Genomic DNA, 26,170 nt, shown 5'->3' with positions numbered 1-26,170 from the left:
GTGGTGAAACCAACGGATGATGTAGATTACTTTAGCAGAAACTCCGCTATCTCATATTAGAAGCCTATCTCATAATAGGGGACATACAGGGTGCTCCAGGAGGTCAATATTGTGGGAGGTAATAGTATCGATCATTTTAAGCAAACATGTTCATACGAATACATGACGCATTCCCCACTGTTTCCGAGGTAGAGCTACTTGAATGTCTCGCGCTTTTATATTTTTTCTGTACACTTCACCCTTCACCTAACGTCGTAAACGTCTGCGGGAATTCACTCTTATACGTCTGACGATTATTGTGCCGATAACATTATAGAAATGTTCAAAATGTCTCGCTATTCACAAATGCCGAATATGCAGATACGCTGTATGATTACGGTTTCTGTGACGGTAGTGTCGAAGGGGGGGGGGCAAGATAGGGCATAGGACATCTTGGAATTTGAAATCAGCAAAAAATTTGGCCTATTTGACATACCCTGTCGCGGTGAGAAAGCTTTTACCGAAAGGTGTATATATTTGAAATCATATAAGTATTCTGGAAGTAATATTTTAACAATATAAATGATGCCCCTCTCCCCCCTGGAAAAAATTCTGCGGACGCCCTTGGCTACTGCTGCTGTTGAAGAATATCGTCGACGCTTTCCTACACGCAGACTTCCGAATCGTAGAGTGTTTTCCAAGGTTTTCAATGCATTGCGTGGAAGTGGGACGCCTGCCCAGTGTTCATGCTTTATCTGCACGAGGACGTCAACAAAATGTGCTCCTATCTCGGAAACAGCGGGGAATAGGACGTACATTGGCATGAACATTCTTGCTTAAAATGACCGACAGCATCACCTCCCAGAATATTCACCTTTCCTCCTGGGACACCCCGTATAATCGTTTCCCGCGATAATGTTACCGAGTGGCTTTCAGAGAGCCGATTTTTCTCGCCTGTTACTTGTAACCTCAGAATGAATCGCGAATGCGACTCCACGCATATGGTAACAGACATTTATGACCCCGGGTGTACATTTCTTTTACGTCTAACGACGTGACTCGCGATAACGAGGAGAGAACGCGCGGGCGCGGGTACGGGACGAAGACAGAGGGGAAGGCCGGGGGCTGGGGGACGACAAGGGGAGGCGGGGAACGACAGGTTGTTCGCGACGGAGACGTCAGTCAGTGCCGGAGCGCGCGGTTGTGCGGTCGGACTGGTGGTGACGTAACGGCGACAGCTCCCCGATGAATCAACTCGGGATTCTCTACGTTGGGACCGTTCGCCCGCGGCCGCGGCGATCCTCTCGTACGCTCGGCATGTAAAATCTCGCCCCTTGGCGCGCGAACGCCATTAAAAGAAAGAAGAGAACAAAGTGCCACCGGAACGACAGCGGATTCTTTTTTTTTTGTTAGTACTTAAAGATTGTTCGCGAAGATCACGTGTCGCGCGCACGCTATATAATACGAGAAGCGTATACACACGCGCGCGTGCGCGTTGTGCGCGACATCGTTGCTGGTAATAATCGCCATTATCGTCCGACGGATTAAAAAAAAAACGAGATAGGCGAAAAGGAGCCGCGCCACAGGTGGTCCTCCTTATATATACGCGGTCCACCATATTGCGATCGGTGGTAAGTAATCGTATGCGCGATTCTCACTTCTGCGAAACGAAACCGGTACAGGCGCCACCGCGCCCTCCCCGCGAACGATCGTGGTGAATCGCGCAGGGTCGGGTCTCCAGTCGTGGCCGCCTTTGATTCACTCCGCGACGTCGTTCGAAATGGCAAAAAGAAGGCGCGAATATTCGGCGGCCGGAGACTCAATCGTGAATCTTTTCCTCAAACGCGAAAAGTGAAAACTTTTATTGACAAATATTGAACTCGTTAATGAAATCTGTCGCTTTTCACGAGCTGCACGCTATGGGAAAAAGACTCGTGATCGAGGCCGGGATTAACAATCGCTTGCCGTCGTCATAATTTACTTACTGCTAATGGACTCGTTAATCGAAGATCGTTTTCCAAGAACTGGACGATCGAAACGTCTTCGCAACGCCGTCGCGTCGTTTGAATCCGCGCTTTGTCGCAAAGAACACGCCTTTGTTCCCGCCTTTCCCCGTCCCGCTCCCTTTCCCAGCTCATGGACTAACACGTAGAGGAAACATGAGGAATAAGAGAATTGAAAATATGACGATAAAGGATCTCATTCTGAACTGCGCAAATTACGTCAAATAAAGCGGATTCGCTTTCACTTCTTAAGATAAAGATCTTAAAAATAATACAAGGAGAAAGTTGGGCCAACTATACGAGCGAAAAAAGTTGTAGATTTCGTAATACTTTATTCTCCAGTAACTGAAAATCAAGCAAACGTTTTGGCTTTAATAAGTCTTCAGTATAAAATTCAAGAACGTGAAATTGTTACATCTAGCACTTTTATTAATAGAGAGTCCCATATTGTCTTTAAGATCCGGTCTTCCATTTTCTGGTTAACATTTAATCGAAAAATGAAAAACCGAGCGTAAGAGTTTAGATTTCAAGAAGGCGGGAAGAAGGTGACAGGCTTCGCCTTTATTTTCTTTTAAATTCGAACCGTCACAACAAAATGTCATACACGTGATGGTTTTCGAGGAGTAAAATATCCTATAAAGGAAATTATGTATCTCATTCTTATGGTATGTCTGTGTCTATTTACTCACTTCTTTCACATTTTTACGTATGTTCCCTTCATGTTTGTAGAAAAATGATTGCACCACGTGAGTCTGCAGCTTAAAAACTGTTAAAAGGGCTGGGAAAGTTACTTTATAAAAGTATCTAGTTACAGTTACAGTTTTTTCGCTAAAAATGGAACTAGTTACCGTTACAAGTTACCAATTCTGAAAACTAACGCGTTATAGTTACAGTTACTAAAAAAAGTAACAAATCGTAACTTTGCAGTTACTTTCTTGCAATGAAAATGTTTATAGAAAACTGATTCCACCACGTGAGTCCGCAGCTTAAAACTGTTAAAAAATACATGTAAATTTCCAGGGTTGGGAAAGTTACTTTATAAAAGTATCAAGTAAAGTTAGTTTTTTTTTCGCTAAAAATGTAACCAGTTACAGCTACAAGTTACCAATTCTGAAAAGTAACGCGTTACAGTTACAGTTACTAAAAAAAAAAGTAACGAATCGTTACTTTGCAGTTACTTTCTTGCAATAAAAATAAAAATATCAAATCTGCATTTGAATTGTAAAGCGTCGATAAAGGCGTTTATGCGCAAATGCAAGGCCTAATGCGATCTGTGGGGGTATATTTAAAAAATATACAAAGCAACTATTCATGTAACTATTGAATTAGTTACTAGTTATCGAAAAAATGTAACCGAGTTAAGTTACAGTTACAGATGGAGAGAAAGTAACGAAGTTAAGTTAGAGTTACCAAAAAAAAGTAACTAACTTCGTTACAAGTAACGAGTTATTTCCCAACCCTGCAAATTTCACTTGCTAGGTGGGGGGGGGGGGCAAAAATTGACGACTTTTACACGTCCTTCTTATACGACGGACAAATTAACACGGCTCATAATGGAAATGGATTCGCATGGTTCAAGTAGGGAATTTCTGCCGCGAGTGCTATCTTCATTTATAAATTTTGCGAAACTTAAACTTTTACAGAAAAAAAACCTCTTATTTGTGACTTTTATAAAACTCAAACAATTGTAATTTCACATGCGCTTCCCGGAGCGTGTAACACGTGATTCCGCCGGGTAAGTCAGGCCCTGGCATGACGTAAATAACGTTCGTTCATGTAGAAACGCGCCAAGGACGATCGTCGCGCACGGACACGCATTCAGTTGATTGAATCGTAGCCGAGCGTAGGATCCGGGATATGTGTATACACTTTCTTTTCCCTTTTTTTTTTTCGTCTTCTACCGTTCATCGATAGTTCCATGGAGTAAACGTACGATGGCCCCATACTCGTTTTCCCGACGACTCAACGTGGACTCGGTCTCGTGACGACGGGAATTAACGCGCTTCGGGGAATGCCAGCGATGCTGTTGCGGTTTTTACGGCGCGTTCACACGCCCGGATCTCTCGGTGTTTACATAACGCGGGGTATATTTGAAATCTGCGCAAGATAGGCGCGAACGACGAAAGAGGAATATCGCGTCGTATCGCGGTATCGAGATACTGACTGTCGCCTATGAACTTTGGATCGGCGTGTGTCTATCGATCTCTTTTTCTCTCCCTTCTTCATGCCGATAAGGACTAGTGCCAAATAGCTGCGGAACGTCGGGCGGCAAACTGCCGCCCAGCGAGATCACTAAGGGCCTGGGCCTAAATTCCGTACACGATTACCGACGACCATCGATACGTTAACGACGTTTGCGCAGCTTTTCTATCATGTAGAAAAAGCTGCGCAAACGTCGTTAACGTATCGATGGTCGTCGGTAATCGTGTACGGAATTTAGGCCCTGAGCAGATTGGCTGTCTTGTATTCTCAAGTCATAAGACAATTATTGTGCGTTACTTTAAGACAAAGGTTTAAAATATAAAACATTGTCTTAAGAGTACAATACAGTCATTCTGCTCAAGTCCTAAAGCCCGCATCAGACTATGGATTGAGATTGAGATCAGATTGAAATTTGACCAATTAGAGTAAAAGTTACTAAACTTGAGATTAGTAAACTTTACTGTGATTGGTCAACTTTCAATCTAATCCCAATCTCAACCCCTCAGCCAGGGATAATTAACAAATGCGGCCAGCTGTGGTCGAATGAAATTTGGAATTTTACTATTATACTGGCAATCTTGGATTCTTCACCTACGACCTGACAAAAAATGAAGTTCCAGAACTTTTAATTATTTTTTTAAACTGACAGTTGGGACGCGATATCGATTCCATTGACGTCGATTTGACGTTAGTGTTCTTGCTGGGCGAATGCGAGAGCGCGCGCTCCTAACGATCTTCGATGACAGGGAAAAACCAGATTATATAATTAGGTCACGTTTGTAAAAAGGGAGGAATGTTCCACGCGTAGTTTCGTACACGTAATTGTATCCGGAGAGAACTTTCTTTTACCGTTTACTCTGAAAATCATGGTAATCGTGGGACAATATGGCATTTCGAGGAGCTTTTTGAAATTTCACTATGTATTTCAGTGAAATTAATCTGAAATCTTTTGTACTGTATTGTGGTGGATATTAATATTTTTCATTGCAGTAGATATTAATCAGACAAACTCTCACATAAAATTCTTCGCGGTGCCATGTTGTTCCACGTCTACCACGATTTTCGGGATAAATTTTAAGAGAAAATTCTCTCCGTGTATATGTATTTGTATACACGGAGCACGTGGGGAGAAAATGCGAAATATTGAAGTTTGACTATATATTTTAATAAAATTAATTAAAAAATACTTGATATTTTATTGCGGTGGATATTAATATTTTTTATGGCAGTATAGATATTAATCAGAAAAACTCTCACATAAATTCTGTGTGTACACGGAGAATGTAAAGACGAAACGCGGAGCATAAAAGATCATGCGTTATCGTTAATGCGATATCACTTTTTACGTCAAAGCTGCCCGCCGCGAACGCGATAGAATACACTTTCGCAAATCCACGAGAACTGATCAAATTGATCTACTTGTCAAATTGCAAAATCACTGTCACTTCCTTCGCAGATAAAGTTACTGAATTTTCTTGCGCAAAGTTGCGAAACTTCTTAGATAAAATAAAAAACTCTCTCTCTCTCTCTCTCTCTCTTTCTCTCCCTCCCCCTCTCTTTCTAGATAAAAGTATGTTGAAACCAATGTGCATTTAATTAATAAATATCGCAAGAAACTAATTTTGTTTTCAACTTTACTCGACCAGCACGATCAATCTTTTGTTCAACATTTGTACGCGTAATTGCTAGTTAATGCGGTATCACTTTTACGCGATTACACTTTTACTTATTAAAAAGTTAAATCGATAAAACTTAATGAACTCGCCGATTTTGTGTTCTCTTACCAACGTATTTTAGATCGACTTAAGTTTAACTTCTCATCTTTCTTTAGTTCTAGAATTTAAAAAAAAGAGACAAAAAATAAGTTAAATCAAGATTTTGAAGTTAATTGATATAGAAATGGATATTAATCGTCTTTTTTTTTATACATATGCCTCTGCAAATCTCGCTGTTTCGACCTTTCTCGACATTCTCAGAAAACGTCGGCGCAAATGTCAGAGAGATTCGCCAGAATTACGGAATTTAATGGATGAAATCTCAAGCGTGTTATTTGTTTGCGTATAAATACGTACAGTTTAACAGATATTAATATCTCGCCACGATTATCGTGTTATCAGTGATACATGCGTGTTAGAATTCTCAAGTTTAGCAGGACGTTTTCAGTCAACCGTGTAATCTTATTTAATAACGAACACGACCGTAGGAAATACCGAATAGTTTTTGAATGAAAGATAATAGTAATCGATCGCGCGCAGATAGCATATCATTTTCGCACGTTCTTGATGCTATTTTCATACGATTACTTAAGATAACAATAACATGACTTAATGTGTTTGTGGAAAAAAGGAAGTGTCATCCTAAAATATTTACTACAAATTTTCAGCGACTCTCTTAAGTTATCTTCGACCCAAAAACTATTTGATATTCCAAATTGTTAGTTTATGTACCAATTAAAATGTTAGATTAAATTTATCCTGCATGTTCATTTTGCGTTAATATTTGGAAATTTATTTTTAATTTTTTTTTACTTTAGGAAAAATCCTGTGAGGTAGATCGTATTATCGCGATAGGTTTTCCTCTTTTTAACAACGATCTTTTAACTACAATTCTACGAAGATTATTTACATAGATGCAAAGCGACTCACGCGAATGTGGATTTACCTGATACCATCACAGCTTATAACGTTGCTTTTTTTTTAACGGGAGGTATAAATAAATAAAAAGGTGACAGCGAATGTACGATTACTATGAATTGCAAATAAATTGCGGTAGATTTCTAAGAAACAGGCTCTTAATGGTGCGGTTTTTTCTTTAACATTAATAAAAGAGACGTACAAAACGAGTGCTACAAATTATACTCTATAATCTATCATTAGGCTAGTTTTGTTTTCCTATTTTTGGTTTAATGTTCGGTACGCCAGATTATACGGTAAGAGACACGGAACTTGTGTATTTCGTCGAAAAATCAATGTAGCTCTATTGAGATCCCAGATTAGGAAAATACCGAGAATTGTGATCTAACCTTTTATCATAATAGCTTCCGTTTGCAATTATCTTGTTTGTACATTAAGGAATTTTCCACGAATCTAACTAGTGTATCTTCTATCCATCATCACAATGTGAATTTTATTTTTATTGAAGATTTTAAAACTTAATTATTTAGATTACACAAAGACGAAGCGTACAACGATCGTACAACGATCGTATTTAGTTCTTTGAAAATTATGTATAGTTTATATAGTTTTTCTACAAATCATTCAGAAATTGTCACAACATTTTAATTGAAGAATTTAAATCGAAGATAGAACGGCAATACTTCATAAGCTACAAACGATTAAATTTTCGTAATTAGCGAATAAAAAATATAAAAGAAAAATACACGTTTTTCTCCTATCTCCTACACTTTGTTACATTTTTTGTCATGTCACAATATCAGATAAAATAAAAAGCACATCCATAAATTAAATTTGATATTAAATCCAAACGTATTATTTTCTTATGTATCAAGAGAAATTTATATTTGCCTGAATCTAAATAAACAAGAGAAAATATACATATGCCTGAATGTAAATTCATATTTTATACACACACATTTTTAATTTTATACAATGTATAAGAAAAAAAAAGCGTAACATATAAAAGTATGGGTGACTATAAAAGAATACAGCAATGAGCTTATCTCGAAAAGAGGAAGTGTTAGATTTATCTAACCAACGTCACTTCCGACTTTTATGCTTGATATTTGTGGCTTAAAAATAAATGAATGGATTGAAGATAAATATATGAAAAGATGTTACAACAATAATAGTGTGTCTTTATGTTTGTTTAGATATCAGATTAAGAATCAGACTGAATGCAAGATGATCTCTCGTCGCGAAGCATTCTTGATATTGGCTATTGCTCTGGGCAGCGTTTCCACTTTTCAATGCCCGACGAATCAGATGTGCACCTGTCAGCAGAATTACGATGGAGGACTCGAGATAAACTGTCTATTGAAAAATGATTCTTCTTTCCTAGTGAATATTCAACCAGGCGAATTTATAAAAGTACGTCTCAGTCACTAGTTTATCTAGACACTAGCTGCGAAGATCTATGCGTTGCTAGTTTTACTGCCAAAAGTTAAACGATTTGTCTCAGCGACTCAAAGACCGTCATGCATACTCAAGAATTTGGAATAGACCACAAACTGATTCTTACACAACGAGATTATAAAATAAAAGTTGAAAATTCTTCGTTTTTTAATATCTGATGTTTGCGAATGAAAATCAATCATTTTACAGAAATAAAAATTCAAAATTTGAGAAAGAAGATATAAATCACCATCTGATATATATCCTACTCCGTCTACGATTTAGAATTTTTCCAGAAATATTTGGAGCCACAGTGCCATTCTCTGCGTTATTTAAAATAATTTCACGTAAATTTTTTCCTACTTTTTTTTAATGAGTCAAGTTTGCAACAATGGATATTTCTTTTTACACAGATTGAATGCATTAATTCACCGGAATGGTCAGATTTCCATCTGGACGTGTCGTCCTTGACGAGGCATGAGAGTATTAAAAAGATATACTTCTACATGTGCGATTTGCCGACCAACAACATCAGTTTAGGCGAAATCACACGAACGCTAGGAGTCGCCAACGTGGAAAAATTGATCTTTCAATCGTATAAGAATTTGAGCTCCGCCCTGGTCAAGCATCATTTAGATGACTTTGAAAATTTGAAATATCTGGTCTTATCGAGCAACAATGTGTCCTACGTGGATGAAGATCTCCTAGCCGGCCTAGTCAATTTAACGGGACTCAATTTGCGCGAGAACAACTTACACCTAGTCGACGGATTTTTCAACTACACCCCCGGATTGGAGTGGCTCGAATTGGGCGACAATGCTCTGCGATCGATAGAACTGGGCACGTTCAACAATCTGAAAAATCTGACGTTGCTGAATTTATGGAAAAATTATTTAATCGACCCCCAATCGGGAATTTTCGACGAACTCGTCGCTCTCAAGACCCTCGATCTCAATATGAATTCTATGGTCCAGTTACCGGAAGATATTTTCGCGAAGCTCGAAAACCTCGAGGTCCTTAACTTATCTCGAAACAATTTTACACATTTACCGGGGGCTCTGCTGCGAAATAACACGAAACTACACACTGTCTCTCTGTTCGAAAACAAGAGAAATATGACGACCTTGCCGAATGAATTTTTCGCCAACTTAACGAAGCTGGAGGTGTTGAAATTGAAAAAGAACGGATTTCTCACGCTACCGGAGGATATTTTCTGGGGATGTACTTCGCTAACTAATATCACTTTGGAACGAAACTATCTTCGAACTTTGCCTGCGCACATATTCCGGGATACGAAGAAACTCACAGAATTGAACCTGAATTTTAACAATATTGAACATTTGCCTGATTACATCTTCTCGAGTACCAACGAATTAGTAAAATTAGATTTGTCAAAAAATCAAATTACCTTCATTTCCAAGTACGTTTAAATGACTGTTATTATACGGACGGTAACGATTGTTTATGTTTTTCATATTTTAATCGATACGTAATCCTTTGCAGCCATCTATTCATTGGACTGCACGCTTTGGAGGAACTAAATATGGAAGAAAATCAGCTGACGACTATTTCCAACCACGCTTTCAGTTCCTTAAAACAACTGAAAATTGCCCAATTGTCTCACAATTATCTTACGTTACAACAAACTGTTTACGAGTCTGATCCACTCGGAAAGAAGTCGCCCTTTCACGATTGCGTGAAACTAGAAGAATTATATTTAGCCAATAACAGTATCTCGGAAATGTTTAGCGATTGGGTCCTGAGCGATGTACAACTTCGAATATTGGATCTCAAATATAACAATATATCATGTATCGCCGTAAGTAGAGCTGCTTGAGACCAAAACATCTATAAAACTAATGCGATAGATAATTTTATGAGGTATTATTTGGGATGAAACTTTTTCTTTTCTAATTTCAGACCGAAGATGTGCAGTTTACATCGGACAAAATAAAAGTGGATTTGACTCATAATAAAATAAAGCATATCTTATTGCACAATGCTGAAAGCAACGTCTTTCAGGGGTATGCTCGCGACGTGATAATATTAGTGCAAGATAATCCGATACTTTGCGATTGTGATTTGTACGACTTTTTGCGTTATAAGGAGGGTAGAATGCATCCTAAAGTGCAAAACTATTTCCACATAATACCAGGAAATTTAACTTGCGAAAGCCCGGACGACGAAAAGGATGTGCGTGTCACGGATTTGAGATCTGAATCATTAACGTGTGTGGTACCAGATTCCAATGTGTGTTCCGAAAAGTGTGATTGTTTAATAAGGCCCGAAGACAGGGCGTTCATATTGAATTGTTCTAACAGAAACTTGATTAGCGTGCCAAGTGACATAAAGATACCTGATAAATACAAAATCCCATTCCAATTCGAATTGAATTTCTCTGGCAATCGGTTGACTCGTATGCCAGACTTGAAAGCAATGGAACTTGGGCCGGTGAGGAAACTTATGTTATCTCACAATGCCATTTCTGAAATTTCTCTAGATGGGTTATCCAGCACACTACAGGTGCGTAAATTTACCTTTTATGCGTATATTTTAATTGATAAAAATCTAGTACAAGTATTTACAAAAAATAGAAAAAAATGTTCAATTAATAAGCTGCGCGAGTCAGTCTTGATTTTTCCACATCATCCTGTAAAATGATATATAAAGTGATAGAAAAATAAGATATTGAGTTTTGCACTTTAGTTAAAATTGAACATCGAATTCTATTTCAGGTATTGGAGCTGCATAACAACAACGTGTCAAGAGTACGTCCTGACGTGTTGGAATTCCTGAAAGAGTCTACGAACTTAACACGATTAACGTTACACGAAAATCCGTGGGAATGCGATTGCGACGCTACGGATCTTCTCAATTTCATTCAAACGAATTTCGTGACGATGCCCGATCTACTTCGAGTGAAGTGTCCGGACAGAAACATTTCCATATCGGAATTGACCAGGGATGACCTTTGCCCGCCGAATACGACAATGATAATCGGCGTTAGTATATTAATCTCTTTTGCGGGGCTACTTATCGGCATCTTTGGACTACTCTACTACAAATACCAACAACAAATTAAAGTGTGGCTTTTCGCACATCAGTGGTGTTTGTGGTTCGTAACGGAGGAGGAGTTGGATAAGGAAAAGTTGTACGACGCGTTCGTAAGCTACTCGCATAAGGATCACGACTTCGTCGTGAACGAGCTGGTGTCAAAATTGGAAAACGGCCCGATGCCGTTCAAGTTGTGCCTTCACTATCGGGACTGGCTAGCGGGCGAGTGGATACCAGCGAATATCGCCAGCTCCGTGGAGAATTCCCGACGAACGATAGTGGTGCTGTCGCCGGACTTCATGGAAAGCGTCTGGGGGAGGATGGAATTTCGAGCCGCTCACAGTCAGGCATTGAGCGAGGGTCGGGCGCGAGTGATATTAATCATGTACGGCGACATCGGCCCTATCGACGACCTGGATCCGGAATTGAAGGCGTACATAAGTATGAACACGTACGTCAAATGGGGAGATCCCTGGTTCTGGGACAAATTGAGATACGCGCTGCCGCATCAGCCGAATCTCGCGAGGCACAGCATCGCCGGGAAGAAAATCTTTGAGAATCACCAACTGTATATCCCCACGGACGGGAACAAGAAGGAGCTCTATCCCATCACGCTTCCTGAGACTCCAGCCAGCACCACGCCGCCGGCCGACGCGCTCAAAAAGTTCATCTGTGATAAGGAATCGGAGGAACAGTTTTTAAATGGGTACCCGCGGGAATCGTGCAAGTTGAATGGAAACATCGCGATCATTCTCTCACCTGAACTTTTGATGAAACATAACAATAGAGAATGTCTTGCTTGAAAGCACAAAGGTAGAAGTATCCATGGAAAATAGTAACTGATCACTTACAAAGATCCCTCTTTGACATGTGCAACATTAACAGCCATACAAGAACATTTTGATATTTATTTTATTTTATTTTTTTAAAGAAGACTTGATCTTAATTTAGAATCTTTAAATGAAACAAGTAAGGATACAAATGGATACAGTTAAGGATGCTCGAGAAAGCGAAACAAAGATAAGCAAGAGAAAAATGAGAGATGAACAACTGACTGATGTTACATTTTAACTTTACTGCGCGCGTGTAAATATTATTGGGTATATATTTATTGACTTTTTGTCTTATAAAATATTCCTATAAACTTAAATGATTTTTTAGGGATAACTCATTTAAGTAACTTCGATAAAATATTGTGTTATACATATTTTGAACATTTACTTGTCGACCTGAGTGTTCGGGAAATATCTAGGGGTATTTTGGTTAATCATAGGAAATGCGTTACTTTAAACACTTCCTGCGGGTCATATGAGATTCCAAATTGAACTTTTTGCAAATTACTACAAAGTACAGCTTCGATCACGTGAATATTACATAATATTATGAAACGTTTATTCCTCTCGTCACGTGATTTTGAAATTCATCTTTAAAATGTTACAATTTTTCATGCACTGTTACGCTTAAGAGGTACTTTATAATAACTTTTATAAGAAAATACTCAAAGGTTATTTTATGTATTGTGATGCATTTAATTTAATCATAAAATATACCTGTGTATATAGTGCAATAATATTATAATGAAAAAAATAGTTTATATAATATGTATATATGTTTTTTATATAATAGTTTTTATAAGGTGTTTCCTATAATTTTGTTAGCATAAACATTTCAGGAATACGTTATTTTATCCATTTTTATTAAAATGCTGACATATTAAGAATAGGATACACCCTGCATGAGTTAAAGTTATTAAGATAGTACCTGATAAACACTTTTAATTTCACTTTAGATGGTATTTTCACATACTGATGTGTAAATACATATAGTATAAAGGGTCTTGATTTTTAATGCATATTTTTTCATATCGCCATTTTTAGATCAATTTGACATATGTTCTTACGAGAAATCAGCATGTATAATTTTTTTCCAATTATTATATAAGAAGTTTAAGACGATCGTAAAAAATTATGTCATAATACGAAGATATGCAGAATTTATGCTATAATAATCAATGTATAAATATTATAAACATAATCTTTTTATCGTTTGATATCATATTTGTATATAAAGATCTATCGTATTATATGCATATATTACACATAAAAATTTTTGAACAAAATGTGCAAAGTCAATCACAGCTGTGTACATATAGATATAGATATATATATATATATATTATACTACGCATGTATACGTGTATATGTGCTTAGGTTCATAAATCAAGAATTAATTATAAGTATATTAGATCTTTAAATTTTGCAACGTATAAAAAATATAAAAACCAATCGTCTGTGCTAGACGTTTGTGCTAGGGAATTGTACCCAAATTATGTAAAAGAAACTTTGAAACGCCATGCATAATTATTGGCAGAAGGAGAAGTTACAAAAGTAAGCCCAAATAAAATATGTACAAATTTATGAATACAAATATTTGTACATTTATATATATAAATATTTATATATTTATACATATAAATGAATATACATATATGTTACTCTTAAAATCTTCAAACTTTTATTTCTTACTTTTGGAAAATTTCCTTTGTATATCTGTTGATCATTCGAGAAATGTTCAATGAAATTCTGTATATCTTTGACTTACCAAGAGTAGTTTCGGTGCACCGATGCCCATGGATTCGTTACATATAAATCTTACTTCGGACGTGTAAGAATCTGTATGAGAAAAGTATAATTTCATATACATGCTTCAATGGAGAAATTAATGAATGAGTACATTAATAAAACAGAAATATATAACTTACTGTTGTTACATTTACTGCCATTTGAATATTTAAGTTTTACGTCGTCACGACTATAATCGAAAATCACACTTCCCAGCGATCCATAACCATTGCCTTCACGGCAGACAGCAGAACCGTTGCAAAACTTTTCACCGCCACAAATATTTAAAGCATACTCCTTGCCTTGTCTGCTTTTCACCTTTAGTTTTAGATTTTTTCTTAGTTTTTTTCGAAATATTCATATTATCAATAAACATTATGTGCATTACGTATTGTATGCAAAATATATTGTTAGCGATATCAAGCTTGTTTAAAGCAGAGTAGATAATTTGTTAATGTACATAGATAGCTACAAAGTGGCCATTTACATTTTAAACTCACATTATATAATTGTTGCTTCTGGTATAACAAAGAAAGATTATATTCATACGACAGGAAACTATCTTTTATAGTACATGGCGCTGTCCAACCTCCCATCACAGCTCCACACGCTATGCTCGTATTCCACTCAAATACATAAGTGCAATTAGCATAATGTTTATACACCGGAAGTCCCTGAAATATGAGAAAATGAACTAAACTTTAAGCGTATTATCAATTCTTTAATCATGAATAAAGCTGCGTCATAGTAGTGACTTTCTACCAAATGATTTGTAAAATTCGATCTCGAAGTAAACCGTTAATTTATCATTAAAATTCAGATCAAAACTACTGGAAAAATCTGTCACCTGATTGTTGTTATTGCAAATGAATGTGAAATTTGAAGATATCGTTTTAGCTGGATTCTCGGGACATTGCGATCCATTGATATAACGTAACACTGTTCGTAGATCTCTATTTAACGTTGGACTGTCCTCAGGAAATCCTAGACTCTGTTAAATTATTTTAACGGAAATATGCAGATTATTGAAATTTATTGCTATACATTTCTAATCATTTTGTCGCTGGACTGTTTAAATGAATCTGTACTCACAATCTCATTGACATATTCGTTCTTTGAAGTTACCGAAACTTTACAAGCAGCACTACCATGCGCACACGTAAGACCTGGAGTAGGAACCAACGGTCGGCATATATTTATATGAAACTCCGTGCCGTTGGCCTTTATGACGTAATTATTTGTAGACTGTATGAGAGGAGTCAAATTGATCTCATCGTCATTAACGGTAGCGCACTTGATCTAGACAAAAGAGCAATCCTTTATATATTGCGTCAAGGAGAGAAAAATCGGAGGGCATGCATATAATTATACTTACTTTTTTCTCACAAACTAAATCTGTATTCCAGTGTATGATAGTCTGACAAGGATATTCTTTCATGAGCAACGGCTGGTTGGGCGATCCTTGTGGCTCGCATACAAACGCGATGAGTGTGTAGTGACGCATTCCATTCTCGCATAAATCCCCATCGGTATAATTTAAATAAGGGCCACCTTGCTGCCACATGAGGTGTGTATTAGCTTTCCCCAACGACGTACCACGCTGTGAATTACACACTCCTGTACGAAGGAATAATAGTTGATAGATAAAATTCAAAGCCGTCGCATAATCACAATACATGCAATACAATTTCGTGATGAAGCACAGCACCTGTGTTCACTCCACATGTATTATCCGCCAGCTCACCGCAAACTCTGAATTTGTATTTTACACCGCTTGTGTTCGTAACAGTGAAGTCTTTGTTCATCAATGTCTGCAGGTTGTATCTGTGTAATACAAAATGCGTAGTGAGATTGTAAAAGCGTCGTATACTTATCAGTATCTATCGTAACGATATCGAGGAATTGTTCTTACGTGAAATTCGTAACTGGATTCGTGACGGTACATCTGCCTGCTGTTTTAGCACTGTATTTACGCAGAGTCTCCACGTCGCACGCTGCAGAGGTATACCATAAGAAATGATAATCACAACTCTCTCTTCCTCCAATATATTCCGGCAGGCCCTGGTAACAACAATGTGATATTCACGAAACGTACTTCCTTTACATAAATGTATGCATAACACTCTGTCATTATCTAATGCTGTACCATAGCCGCCACATTACACTTAAATGTGATAGTTGTTTTAACGTGCGGAGTTGAAATATTTCGCACAATGCACAATGCACCGTTCTGGTACTCTATCTGTAAACTTCCGTTCCTGAAGAAAGGAGGTTTTTGTACCTCTCCCAAGCTTGAGTACCTGCAACAAGGTAAAACAGAAGCAATTTTAATTTTCGAAGACACACAGTTCACACATGGAAAGATTATACGTTCGTATATACAATGAAACCAAGTTGCATATTCGCGTCACACACAATTTTAATAAGAGATGCACTTGCCGACCGCTACCTTTTAGGATTTTGAGGATCGTCCAGACAGGCTCCAGACTTGGCTGGACACAAGGTGCCGTGATGTATTACATTCTGGCAGACATTTAATATTATTTTGGGCGATCTGGCTTTACTGTTCATAGGAATCCCGTCTTTCATTGGAATCACATAATTTTCCGAGGTTCTTGTTAAAAGACTCAGATCGTAAATATGTCCATCGTTGGCGATTATACAGTTTGTCTGGGTTCTGGGCACGCAAGCTAACGCCGACTTCCACACTATGTGTAAGTCGCACTCTTCGTTTCCCTACGTTTTCAAAACATTCTATTATATAAACTATTAAGAATGCTCTTAAAAGTCGCCAGCAGTAATTAACAACATCAATGATTTTTATTGACCGCATCTGGCAATTAAAATTCTTATTGCGAAAAATATTCCCCCAACCAGGATTCGAACCTGGTAAGACTCCCGTCACGGATTGAGGGAGGTCCCAGGTTCGAATCCTGGTTGGGGTATTTTTCGCAATAAGAATTTTAATTGCCAGATACGGTCAATAAAAATATTCTATTATATGTACGCGCAACCCGATCTAAATGCATCTACTCGTGTATCCAATAGCAAATTCGGTTGCTCGCGCCAGTGTACACTCAGTGCGCACTAAAGGTTTGTTTTCTGTTCCTGCACTAGTGAACTAGTGCAGTAAGGCAGAATGAGAAAATATATGCTTGTCTTACTCTAATTTATTGCACTAGTTCACTAGTGTAAGAACAGAAAACAAGCCTTTAGGCTCGTTTACAGTCAATTCTTATATTTAAAGATCATCTTTAATACCTCGTGAAAGACTTTTTAGCCAGTAAAATGATCCGTACAGCGTCTGTAACTCTTGGCCAACTGTTTGGCTAAATTACTCTTTGGACATGAGACAAAGTTAAATATAAGAACTGACTATGAACAAGCCTTAGTGTACACTCGGCGCACGCTAGTGTAACCTAATTCGCTATAAAAGAAACACTACTTACGTGCAAAAATAATTCAGGATGCGAATTATTCTCCGCCTCGTAATCACAATACATAATAATCTTCATGGTGTAATTGGTTCCAAATGGACAACTGTCGCCGGTAAAGTTGAACAAAATTTTTCCATTATTACTATCTAATTTCGGAGGAAACCTTCCTGCGCATGCGGACAAAAATTAATTTCTTCGTTCAAACTCATGAGCACCTCAATAGATAAAATGTCCGTTCAACTGGGCAGCCTTACCTATTCCTCTCTCTGTGTTGTCTCTTATCAGACATATCGCGTAGCCATCCTGGTTGTTGCATCTTTTAATCAGCGGGGAACACAGTTGCATACGTATCCTTTCAGTGTCATGCTCGATGATAATATCTTCCTTGTCGGATGACAAACTTGTTAAATTATATAAAAGGTTTAACTCATGGTCACGCACTTCGCAATGAGTTGAAGGAGCGACTGAAACCTACAATGAAAAAAAAACGCATAGTAACTCGTAACTTTACAGATTAAATCTAAACATTTCAACAAAAAGAACAAGTCAGGCAAGTGTAAGTAACGAAGCTTAAGGATACGGTCGTTACTATTCCCAGACAAATTGCCTCTAATTGCGTCAAAACACGTAATAAGTATAGAACAATGATGCGAGGCTCAGGCCCGGTCTACAACGAGTCGTTAGTTGTTACTTCTCCTTCTTTCTCGGCGAAAGAAAAAGGACTGACACGTAGTCCCAACTTCAGACCAACAGCTCATTGTGGACCGAGTCTTGTACACTTAAAAAGGTAAACACAATTAAAGTATGCGCTACGTACAGCCCAAGTGATAATAGCCGATAAAGAACAAAGAAAGAGTAATCCGTTCAATTTTGACATCGTTCTGGAACCAGGTTTTACCCGTTACATCATTTATCGGATTCGCGACGCGGAACATAGGGCGCAGAACGAAGCCGACGAAAATATCATCGATAAGCTCCGCCGACAAGTTCGAATCACATGCGATATGACACAGCAGCGGCGCAGCGAGGAGAGGACAGCGCCATATTCTTTTTTTTCTTTCGGGCGTGTTGTGCCGCCATCTCACCGGCAGCCTCAGCATTAACCAATGCCCGACCGGAAATAATTCGTGTTTTCTTGTATTTTGCATAAAGAACATTTCAGGTGCGATTAAAAAGGTTTGTGAAGAAAAGTGTGCGCGAATGTCCTCAGCGCCTCTCCATGCGAGCGCCAAGTCCCAGTCTACAATCAGAGAGAAACATGAAAGCGGCCATGCCGGCGTTTTGCTATTGTTACCGTTTTCGCTCGACTGATTCCAGCGCTGTACGCCCATTTTCATTTTTGGAACTATATGGCTTCTCTCTGGTATTACCGACACATCGCTGGTTAAGCCTATCGCACAATGCGAGGCAACAGGCAACAGGAATAGGGAATAGAATTTTTGACGCGTTGGATTCGTCGGAAATTTTCCTTCAACCAATCCAACGCGTCAAAAATTCTATTCCCTATTCCTGTTGCCTGTTGCCTCGCATTGTGTGATAGGCTTAACTGTCGTGCATGCGCGAAAAACGCGACCAGTCCGACATCACTGCCGCGAAGTTGCCCGCGCAAGGCACGACGGGACAATCGATGGTTATCGATCCTCGCGCGCGCGTATTTTGTTTGGCGTCAAACCGAAATTTGGAGACCCTCGGAAAATCTTGTCTCTGCGACGCGAGAAACATTTTTCGAAAACTCGTATTTTTACTAACTTTGTCTATAGATATTTGTAATAAAGAACAACCTTTATAACAAATAACTAAAGGCCAATAATAATGACGAGCAGCTTTAGGTGGCGAATTAAGACTAGAATATATTTGTATAATTAAAAACAAAATAGCATACGTTTCGACATCACAGTGTCTCCATCAGTACGTTAATAAGCAATTTAAAATAAATAATAAGCAAAGTGTCAGAAGTATAAATTACAAAAATTAAAATTTAAATAATGTAGAATAGAAAATTTAGATAACATAGAATATGCAAGAAACGCACCGCGAAAGACTTGACAAATGTTCACACTAACAAAATCGTAAGTTTGTAAATTTTTTACTACTCTCTACAGAAAGAAACCTGAGAGCGGCCACGCCGTCAGTTTACTTGATACCATTTAGGAGACTATTTCGCGTGCCCTTACGACTATTTTTACTTTTGGAACTATTTTCTTACGAATTTCCCGACTCTACCGATAAAATGTCCACTTGGTGTATGTCTGTGCCGTGCATTCTGACATCTAATTTATAAAATTTACATTGACTACATGAAAAAAGTTTATGTAAGTATCATGTAGAAAATTTATGTTAGTATAATTTTGAAAGTCACAGCACAATCCTGAAAAATAGGCGTAGCACGGACACGCACAAAGTGGAGACTTTATCGGCAATGTCCAGAAAATGCATAGCAAAATAGTTCCAAAAGTAAAAATGGGCGTAAGGGCGCGCAAAAAAGGTTCGTGAAACGGTATCAAGTAAAACGCCGACGTGGCCGCTTTCAGATTTCTCTATGCTACTATTAAAAAGTAGCTTTCGCTAACAACACATTACTAGGAATTTTTCTTAATTAAACCAGCTGCTGCTAACATTATTATTAAAATTTGTACCAAGAGATTCTCCCCGATTATTAAATATCTTTTTCTTTATGTATCTATGTATATGTATATCTAATCTTTTTTCATTATGTATGTATGTACATATGTACGCAACTTTGCGCAACTTCAATGACCATCGTAGTGCGTCCCTGCGCAGGCGCTCGCGAATAACTCGATATCGGTGAGTTCCGAAATTTATCGAGAAGCGGCATGTCAATGACTACGTTTAGCAGAAAAAGCTGCTTTGCAACAGTTGTAAGGTTCGTAAATTTGCTTGGAGTATGCTCTTCGATTCTCTCATAATTATACGCCAATTAGATTCAGGATTTTTATAACGCAGGAATTTTATAAAGCAGCTTTTTCTGCTGAACGCGGCCAATTTTCTTCCTTAAAGCCAGCTGTACATACACGATGCTTTTTGCTTGCTGGTTTGCTTGCGTGCACCTTGCTGGCTAGTGAGAACCAATCAAGATTCCACGTGATAGGTCAGATGAGTTAAAATTGCATCCTGATTGATAAAGATGCACGCAAGCAAGCCAGCTAGCGAAAAAGCATCGTGTGTTGCTGGCTTTAGACTTAAATTAAAATGTTACCCGATAATAAATATGAAATATATACTAAATATCACAATATTGAAAGTAATATCAATTTGGTTTAATTTTAGGCAAATGTAACAAGCGAAGTTATAAGCAACATATTGTATTTCTCGTGTGATGTTGAAATACGTGAAATGTATAAGCTTCAACATTAAATTAAAAGACGTTACTGCCTAAATTAAACTCTGATTTCACGCAAACTGACAATGATATTATAGCTGCTTTCCATTTAGAATTTAATTCAAACTCAATCGACACTTTACGACTCTGCTCAAGTGTGTTTTGATCACCTCTGTGAATTTGGCACCTCATGTCTCAAAAAATATTTTTTTTTCAGTTCTGAATGCACTCTGAAGAGTTCTAGAGTTCCTTATCAATTTTAGAAATAGTTCTGGCAAATTAACGCTTTTTTACAATGCTATTTTTAACTTTTTTATTATTCAGTTTGATATAATAGTTATAAATATATTACGATTCGCATAACTATGGCCATCAGTAACTATTCACTACTTTTCAGTGATGATCCACTGAGTGACTTTAACAGAGTATTATAGAGGCCCTCCACCACCCCCGCCAATTTCTATCGGCGGTCCTCTTTTTTGCAATAATCTTTTTCCTCTTACCATTACTTAATTTTTCTTGCGACATAACTTTGTAATATTATAAAAGAAAAAGAAAGTACATTACAATGTACTTTACAAGTATATAAGATATTTATATTTGTATTTATTATTATTACATTTAGTTTGTATTATTATTTTGTCTATAACGAAAATATCAAATTATATCCCCCTATTCCTGCCTACCCGAATCCCTACCTACCCGTATACCAATTTATAATTCTATCTATCCGTTTTATTACGTGCCCGTGTTAAAGCCTAGCAAATCTGCAAATTGTTAATTAAAACCGCGACACGATTTTATTAAGGATACGATTTGTGGTTTTAACTCGCGCGCGATTGAGATTTAATTAAAAATTTGCGAATCTCGCATATACGCGAGAAAATATGGAGAAGAAAGACCCACCCGACTTTTGAAAAAAAAAATATTTTATACATATATTAGCACAATTCTTTGTGGTCAATAAGGACCACGTTGAATGCGTTCTTCTTTCGTTGGACCAGATTGGACCTACCTTTTGTCGCTCCTGGCCATATAATCTGGTCACATTTCGACCAGAAACCAGCAGGAAAGAGAAAAAACTCTTTCCATTGTCGATTTATCATAATCGACAAATATTACGTTTGATTCGAGTAAGCGAGCGGTCGATCGGATCGAAGAGTACACAATAAAAGAAGTTGATAAAAAAAATTTCTTTGTAAAAATTGGCTGCATCAAATTGATAGAATATATTTTCAATATTCCGTTATTTAATTTAAAATCTGGATTGTTCCTTTGCGACTGTTCTTTCAACTCGAAATCGTAAGTCAAATATGCCAAAAAAATTTTACTTCGCGTTACATGTGCACCGATTTCAATAATATCCCGTGAAAACTTGGAATGAATAATAATGTGGATTAAAAAATGAAGAAGAAGACTTTATCGATGCAAAACCAATCGCGAAACCGTCTGCGACAACCGACCGCGAAGATGCGTGTGACTATATCGTCCATGCAATACGCATCTTGAAAGTGTATCAAGTAAAATGTACAAAATATAAAAAACAGATGGAAAGGTTACAAGAAATCGACGAATGCATCAACAAATAATTCGAGACGTAAAAAAACCAGAGATTCTGGCTCTGTAACGGGACACCCAACCCTCCACTTTGAATAATAAATTGAATGATAAATTAAATATATTAAATAATAAATATTAATATATTAAATAATTAATATATTAAGGGGTAACACCACCCTTGAGGCCCTAAAACTATATCTAAGTTTGGGAATTTTTGGGGGGCAAATGAATAACTTGATTAAAAAACACATAAACTACATTATTGTGCACATACTTGACTATAAAAAAAATATTTTTAGTAGTTATAATTATTAAAAATGGCGGCGTACTGGCACACTTCCGTAATCGCACTTTTTAAGCTTTGCGTGCAACGCTATTCTTACAATTTTTATCCGATTAACTTGAAATTTTAACATGATCTTCTTTTATGTATCGCGCAACAAAGTACGTAGGATTTTTGAAAAATATTTTTTAAATCAAATTTTCGACCAAAAAAAGGTACTTTTTCTAAAATAGCTGTTATTTTGGAAAAAATGGGTATTTTCTAAAACGGCTACGTAGTTTGTAACTTCAAACAATATAAAAAAGAAAATTTTTTGGATTTTTGTTCTAGGGTAAACCATCTCAGAGAAATCCTGCACGCAAAATCGTGTCTTCGGAAAAAAGTCGATTACGGAAGTGTGCCAGTACGCCGCCATTTTTAATAATTATAACTACTAAAAATATTTTTTTTATAGTCAAGTATGTGCACAATAATGTGGTTTATGTGTTTTTTAATCAAGTTATTCATTTGACCCCAAAAAATTCCCAAACTTAGATATAGTTTTAGGGCCTCAGGAGTGGTGTTACCCCTTAAAAATATATTAAACGAAATATTAAATTACTTGTAACCAATCCATTTAAAGTAACGAATCTACGAAATCTACTTCTACTATTTACAGGGCCGTGCAAAGGGGGGATGCGGCGGATGCACTGCACCAGGGCCCCCAATGTTAAGGGGCCCCGAAATTCGGTTAAGATATAACTATTTTTTATTATTTTTCTATATACTACAAAGCGCGCTTCACGCGCAATTTTTTAATACACCATTAACTTTTACATATTATTTACATAATTAACCTTTCGAGACATACAAGTGTGTCTAAATATGCAATAATGATTCACGAAGTAAGCGCAAAGAGAGAACTCATTTATAAATAAATATTTTAATTATATATATTGCTTTATTACATTTTTAATCCTCTTAAAACTTCTTTACTTAAAACACAAGATATTAAAGTCATGAAAGGTCCCCATTTTTATCTTTGCACCAGGGCCCCAAAAACCCTTTGCATGGCCCTGATTATTTATCTACGTTTCTACCATCTACAAAGGTGTAGATTCGTTACCTCGATTACAAAAATTCGCACTCACCGACCGATGCGCAACAGCGGAGTTGTATCTGCCACGTAGCTACGGTGATTCTGCAACAGAAAAGCATGAAATTCAGATTAAACTAGTGTTCGAGAATAGAGAAACCAATACGGCAAACAATAATTCTTACACGTATCGAACTTTTTATTCACTTGAATATGTAAAGGATTGTATCGCGTAAGATTTTCCTCGAAGGAATTTCACGAGAACGAACTTTTGTAAAATTTACAATCACCTCTTGTTTTCTAATGATCATTTCTGATTATTAGAAATCACATGGAATTGTAATATAAAACGGCTCAATATAATAAACTGCAAAAAAGGGATGGACTTTATAAAAAATAAAATACAATGATAATTACCGCAAGGTTGCTCCGCTGGCGCCTGATGCCTCCTTGGCCGCCGCCTCCTCTCAGATTCCTCCACTTCGCAACGGCACAACACAACACTCGCGAAAGAGAAGATAATTACGATCGCGCGCACTAATTGTCCAAGTGACGTCACTCCCGGCGTTATTCGTCACGACTTTTCGCAACGAGAGCAAGAGACGCGAGCAATGGCGTCGCGCAAACTGGCGGGAACGTTTCGGCGGAAAGGACTCGGAGATCCGCGGGGCTAACCCTCGCGCGTTTCCCCGAGGAGAAGAGACCGAATGCGGGCGTAAACGGGGGATTTCGCGCGTACGTTTCTCTCGCCGCGCGTCACGCGTGAAATTCGACGCGAACTGAAGTTGAAGCTCGGTATATTCGCGGCGCGACGGCGACGGTGCAAGAGATCCCGCGGCTCCCCGCGAGATACGCGTCGCGGTGGCTCGTCGACGCGCGGGTATCGAATCGACGCGACCTGATCAGACTCACCGCCGTGGTGCGTGCCTTCGTTCTCTGCCACCAGCTTAACGCGCGACACGTCACTCCCGACGTTATTCGTCGCGGACTCGTACAACAACAGCAAAAGAGACGCGATCGCGGAAATACGATCGATGGCGTCGCGCAAATTGGCGGGAACGTACCGGCGACGAGGGCTCGGAGACCCGCGGGGCTAACCTCGCGCGTTTCCCCGGGAAAGGGACCGAATGCGGGCGTAAACGGAGCGATTTCGCGCATCACGCGCGAGGAGACACCAAGTGAAATTGGAGCCCGGTACAGTTTTCGCGTCGCGCAAGGATACGACGGCCGCGGCGCAACGGCGACGGCGCAAAAGATTCCGGCTCCTCGCGAGATACGCGTCCCGGTGGATCGTCGACGCACGAGTATCGAACCTACGCCGCGATCGCTATACTTGAGCGGCCTCAAACTCACCGCAACTCTGTCGCACTGTCGCGAAATACGTCGTTGTGACCGTCGGCGCCGGAGAACGATCCACTGCGTGTCCGCGGGGCTGGCTCCTTTGACGGACTAACATGGCGTCGCTTCCCGGCGGCACTGCGCGATACTACACGAGTCGAATCAACGCGCGACGACGACGACTGTACGTCACTTCTCGTTTCGCGATACCGTTCGGTCAAACACGCGCGCAAATTAACGCGTTGACGAGAAATCGACACTCACGGTTCTCCCCCACGGTTTCAACTTCGGTCGAAAAAACAGCGAGCGCGTACGGTAGACGGCGACTCGGCGGTCCGCTTCCCGTATCTCGAGTAAAATAAACACTCCGAAAAGCAAAGACGACGTCCCGCGGAGTCGAGAAGCTCGATCGGTTAGTCGTGGCGTCGTTTATTACGCGGAGAACGATCGCGCGCACTGTCTCGTGGCATTCGCACCGGCGGTTCGAATGACAATGCGACACACAGACGTTCGCTGACCTCGACGGCGGGGCGGCTCGGCGGCTCGGCGGCTCGGCGGCTCGGCGTAAACAACTGCCGAGCGACGCGCGCGCGGGTCTGACAAAAAAACCGTCGAAATAATTTAGACGAACGTACAACGAAAAACACGCCGTACCAGCCACGTCATGTCACGGGTAAACGGAGAATCAGTCTGCGTTCTGCCTCGGTGCTGGCTGCTCGCCGTAGCTGTGCCTCTCGCGAGTGTCGCACGCTCTGTGCGAGTATCGTGTGCTGTGTCTAGTGTCGTGCTCTGTGCGAACAATTAATGGTCATCGGCTTAAGCCCGTGTCACACTACGCATTGCTGATCGCGAATCGGATTGAGATTGAGGGTCGCGGATCGCATTTCAGCCAATCAGACGAGACAGCCTCGTATCCGATTGGTTGAATTGCGCTCCGCGATCCGCAATTTCAATCCGATCCGTGATCCACAATACGTAGTGTGACACGGGCTTTAGGCCCGGCTTTAGAGCCCGGCTTTAGAGCCGGGCCCGTATCGGACTACGGATTGAGATTGAGATCAGATTGAAATTTGGCCAACTGGAGGAAAAGTTTTACTAAGCTTGAGATCACTGAAATATATACTAACTGGAACGCGCGCTAGAGCCGAGCCGTGTGTACCGAGAGAGAGCATCGTCGAGTGGCGTTTGTCATTGTCTGGCTTATAGGG

At 39.0% G+C, this 26,170-nt stretch overlaps 2 protein-coding genes across 2 annotated transcripts in view; one reads left to right on the top strand and one right to left on the bottom strand.

Annotated features, from left to right (window-relative positions):
- Nucleotides 1-18,437, bottom strand: part of LOC105559547 (cation-independent mannose-6-phosphate receptor) — a 24,003-nt gene extending 5,566 nt beyond the window's left edge. Inside the window, exons 1-13 of the mRNA XM_012007914.1 lie at nt 18,184-18,437; nt 17,621-17,837; nt 17,379-17,533; nt 16,379-16,665; nt 16,076-16,229; nt 15,842-15,990; nt 15,638-15,753; nt 15,305-15,546; nt 15,022-15,228; nt 14,777-14,920; nt 14,430-14,603; nt 14,070-14,247; nt 13,910-13,980 (exon numbers count right to left, since the gene is read on the bottom strand). Of these exons, the coding sequence (XP_011863304.1) occupies nt 13,910-13,980; nt 14,070-14,247; nt 14,430-14,603; nt 14,777-14,920; nt 15,022-15,228; nt 15,305-15,546; nt 15,638-15,753; nt 15,842-15,990; nt 16,076-16,229; nt 16,379-16,665; nt 17,379-17,533; nt 17,621-17,837; nt 18,184-18,243 (2,154 nt within the window). The 5' untranslated portion in view covers nt 18,244-18,437. The remainder of the gene's footprint in view (nt 1-13,909; nt 13,981-14,069; nt 14,248-14,429; nt 14,604-14,776; nt 14,921-15,021; nt 15,229-15,304; nt 15,547-15,637; nt 15,754-15,841; nt 15,991-16,075; nt 16,230-16,378; nt 16,666-17,378; nt 17,534-17,620; nt 17,838-18,183) is intronic.
- Nucleotides 1,166-13,771, top strand: LOC105559546 (protein toll-like). The gene is made up of 6 exons (XM_012007913.1): nt 1,166-1,610; nt 8,014-8,230; nt 8,668-9,674; nt 9,758-10,073; nt 10,175-10,777; nt 10,990-13,771. Exons 2-6 carry the CDS (start codon nt 8,045-8,047, stop codon nt 12,109-12,111), a joined length of 3,234 nt encoding a protein of 1,077 aa, XP_011863303.1. The 5' UTR covers nt 1,166-1,610; nt 8,014-8,044; the 3' UTR covers nt 12,112-13,771.
- Nucleotides 18,438-26,170: the final 7,733 nt, after the last annotated feature.

The sequence above is a fragment of the Vollenhovia emeryi genome, unplaced genomic scaffold (assembly GCF_000949405.1).
Source record: "Vollenhovia emeryi isolate VEMERY1.0 unplaced genomic scaffold, V.emery_V1.0 DF939265.1, whole genome shotgun sequence".
NCBI classification, from domain to species: Eukaryota; Metazoa; Arthropoda; class Insecta; order Hymenoptera; family Formicidae; genus Vollenhovia; species Vollenhovia emeryi.
This window is presented reverse-complemented; position numbering and strand designations above follow the sequence as displayed.

Excerpts from the sequence above, each read along its gene's own strand:
- LOC105559546 (XM_012007913.1), top strand. The coding sequence starts at position 8,045 with ATGATCTCTCGTCGCGAAGCATTCTTGATATTGGCTATTGCTCTGGGC. Across the intron at positions 9,675-9,757 it reads CAAATTACCTTCATTTCCAA|CCATCTATTCATTGGACTGC; the intron begins GTACGTTTAAAT and ends AATCCTTTGCAG. Across the intron at positions 10,778-10,989 it reads GGTTATCCAGCACACTACAG|GTATTGGAGCTGCATAACAA; the intron begins GTGCGTAAATTT and ends ATTCTATTTCAG.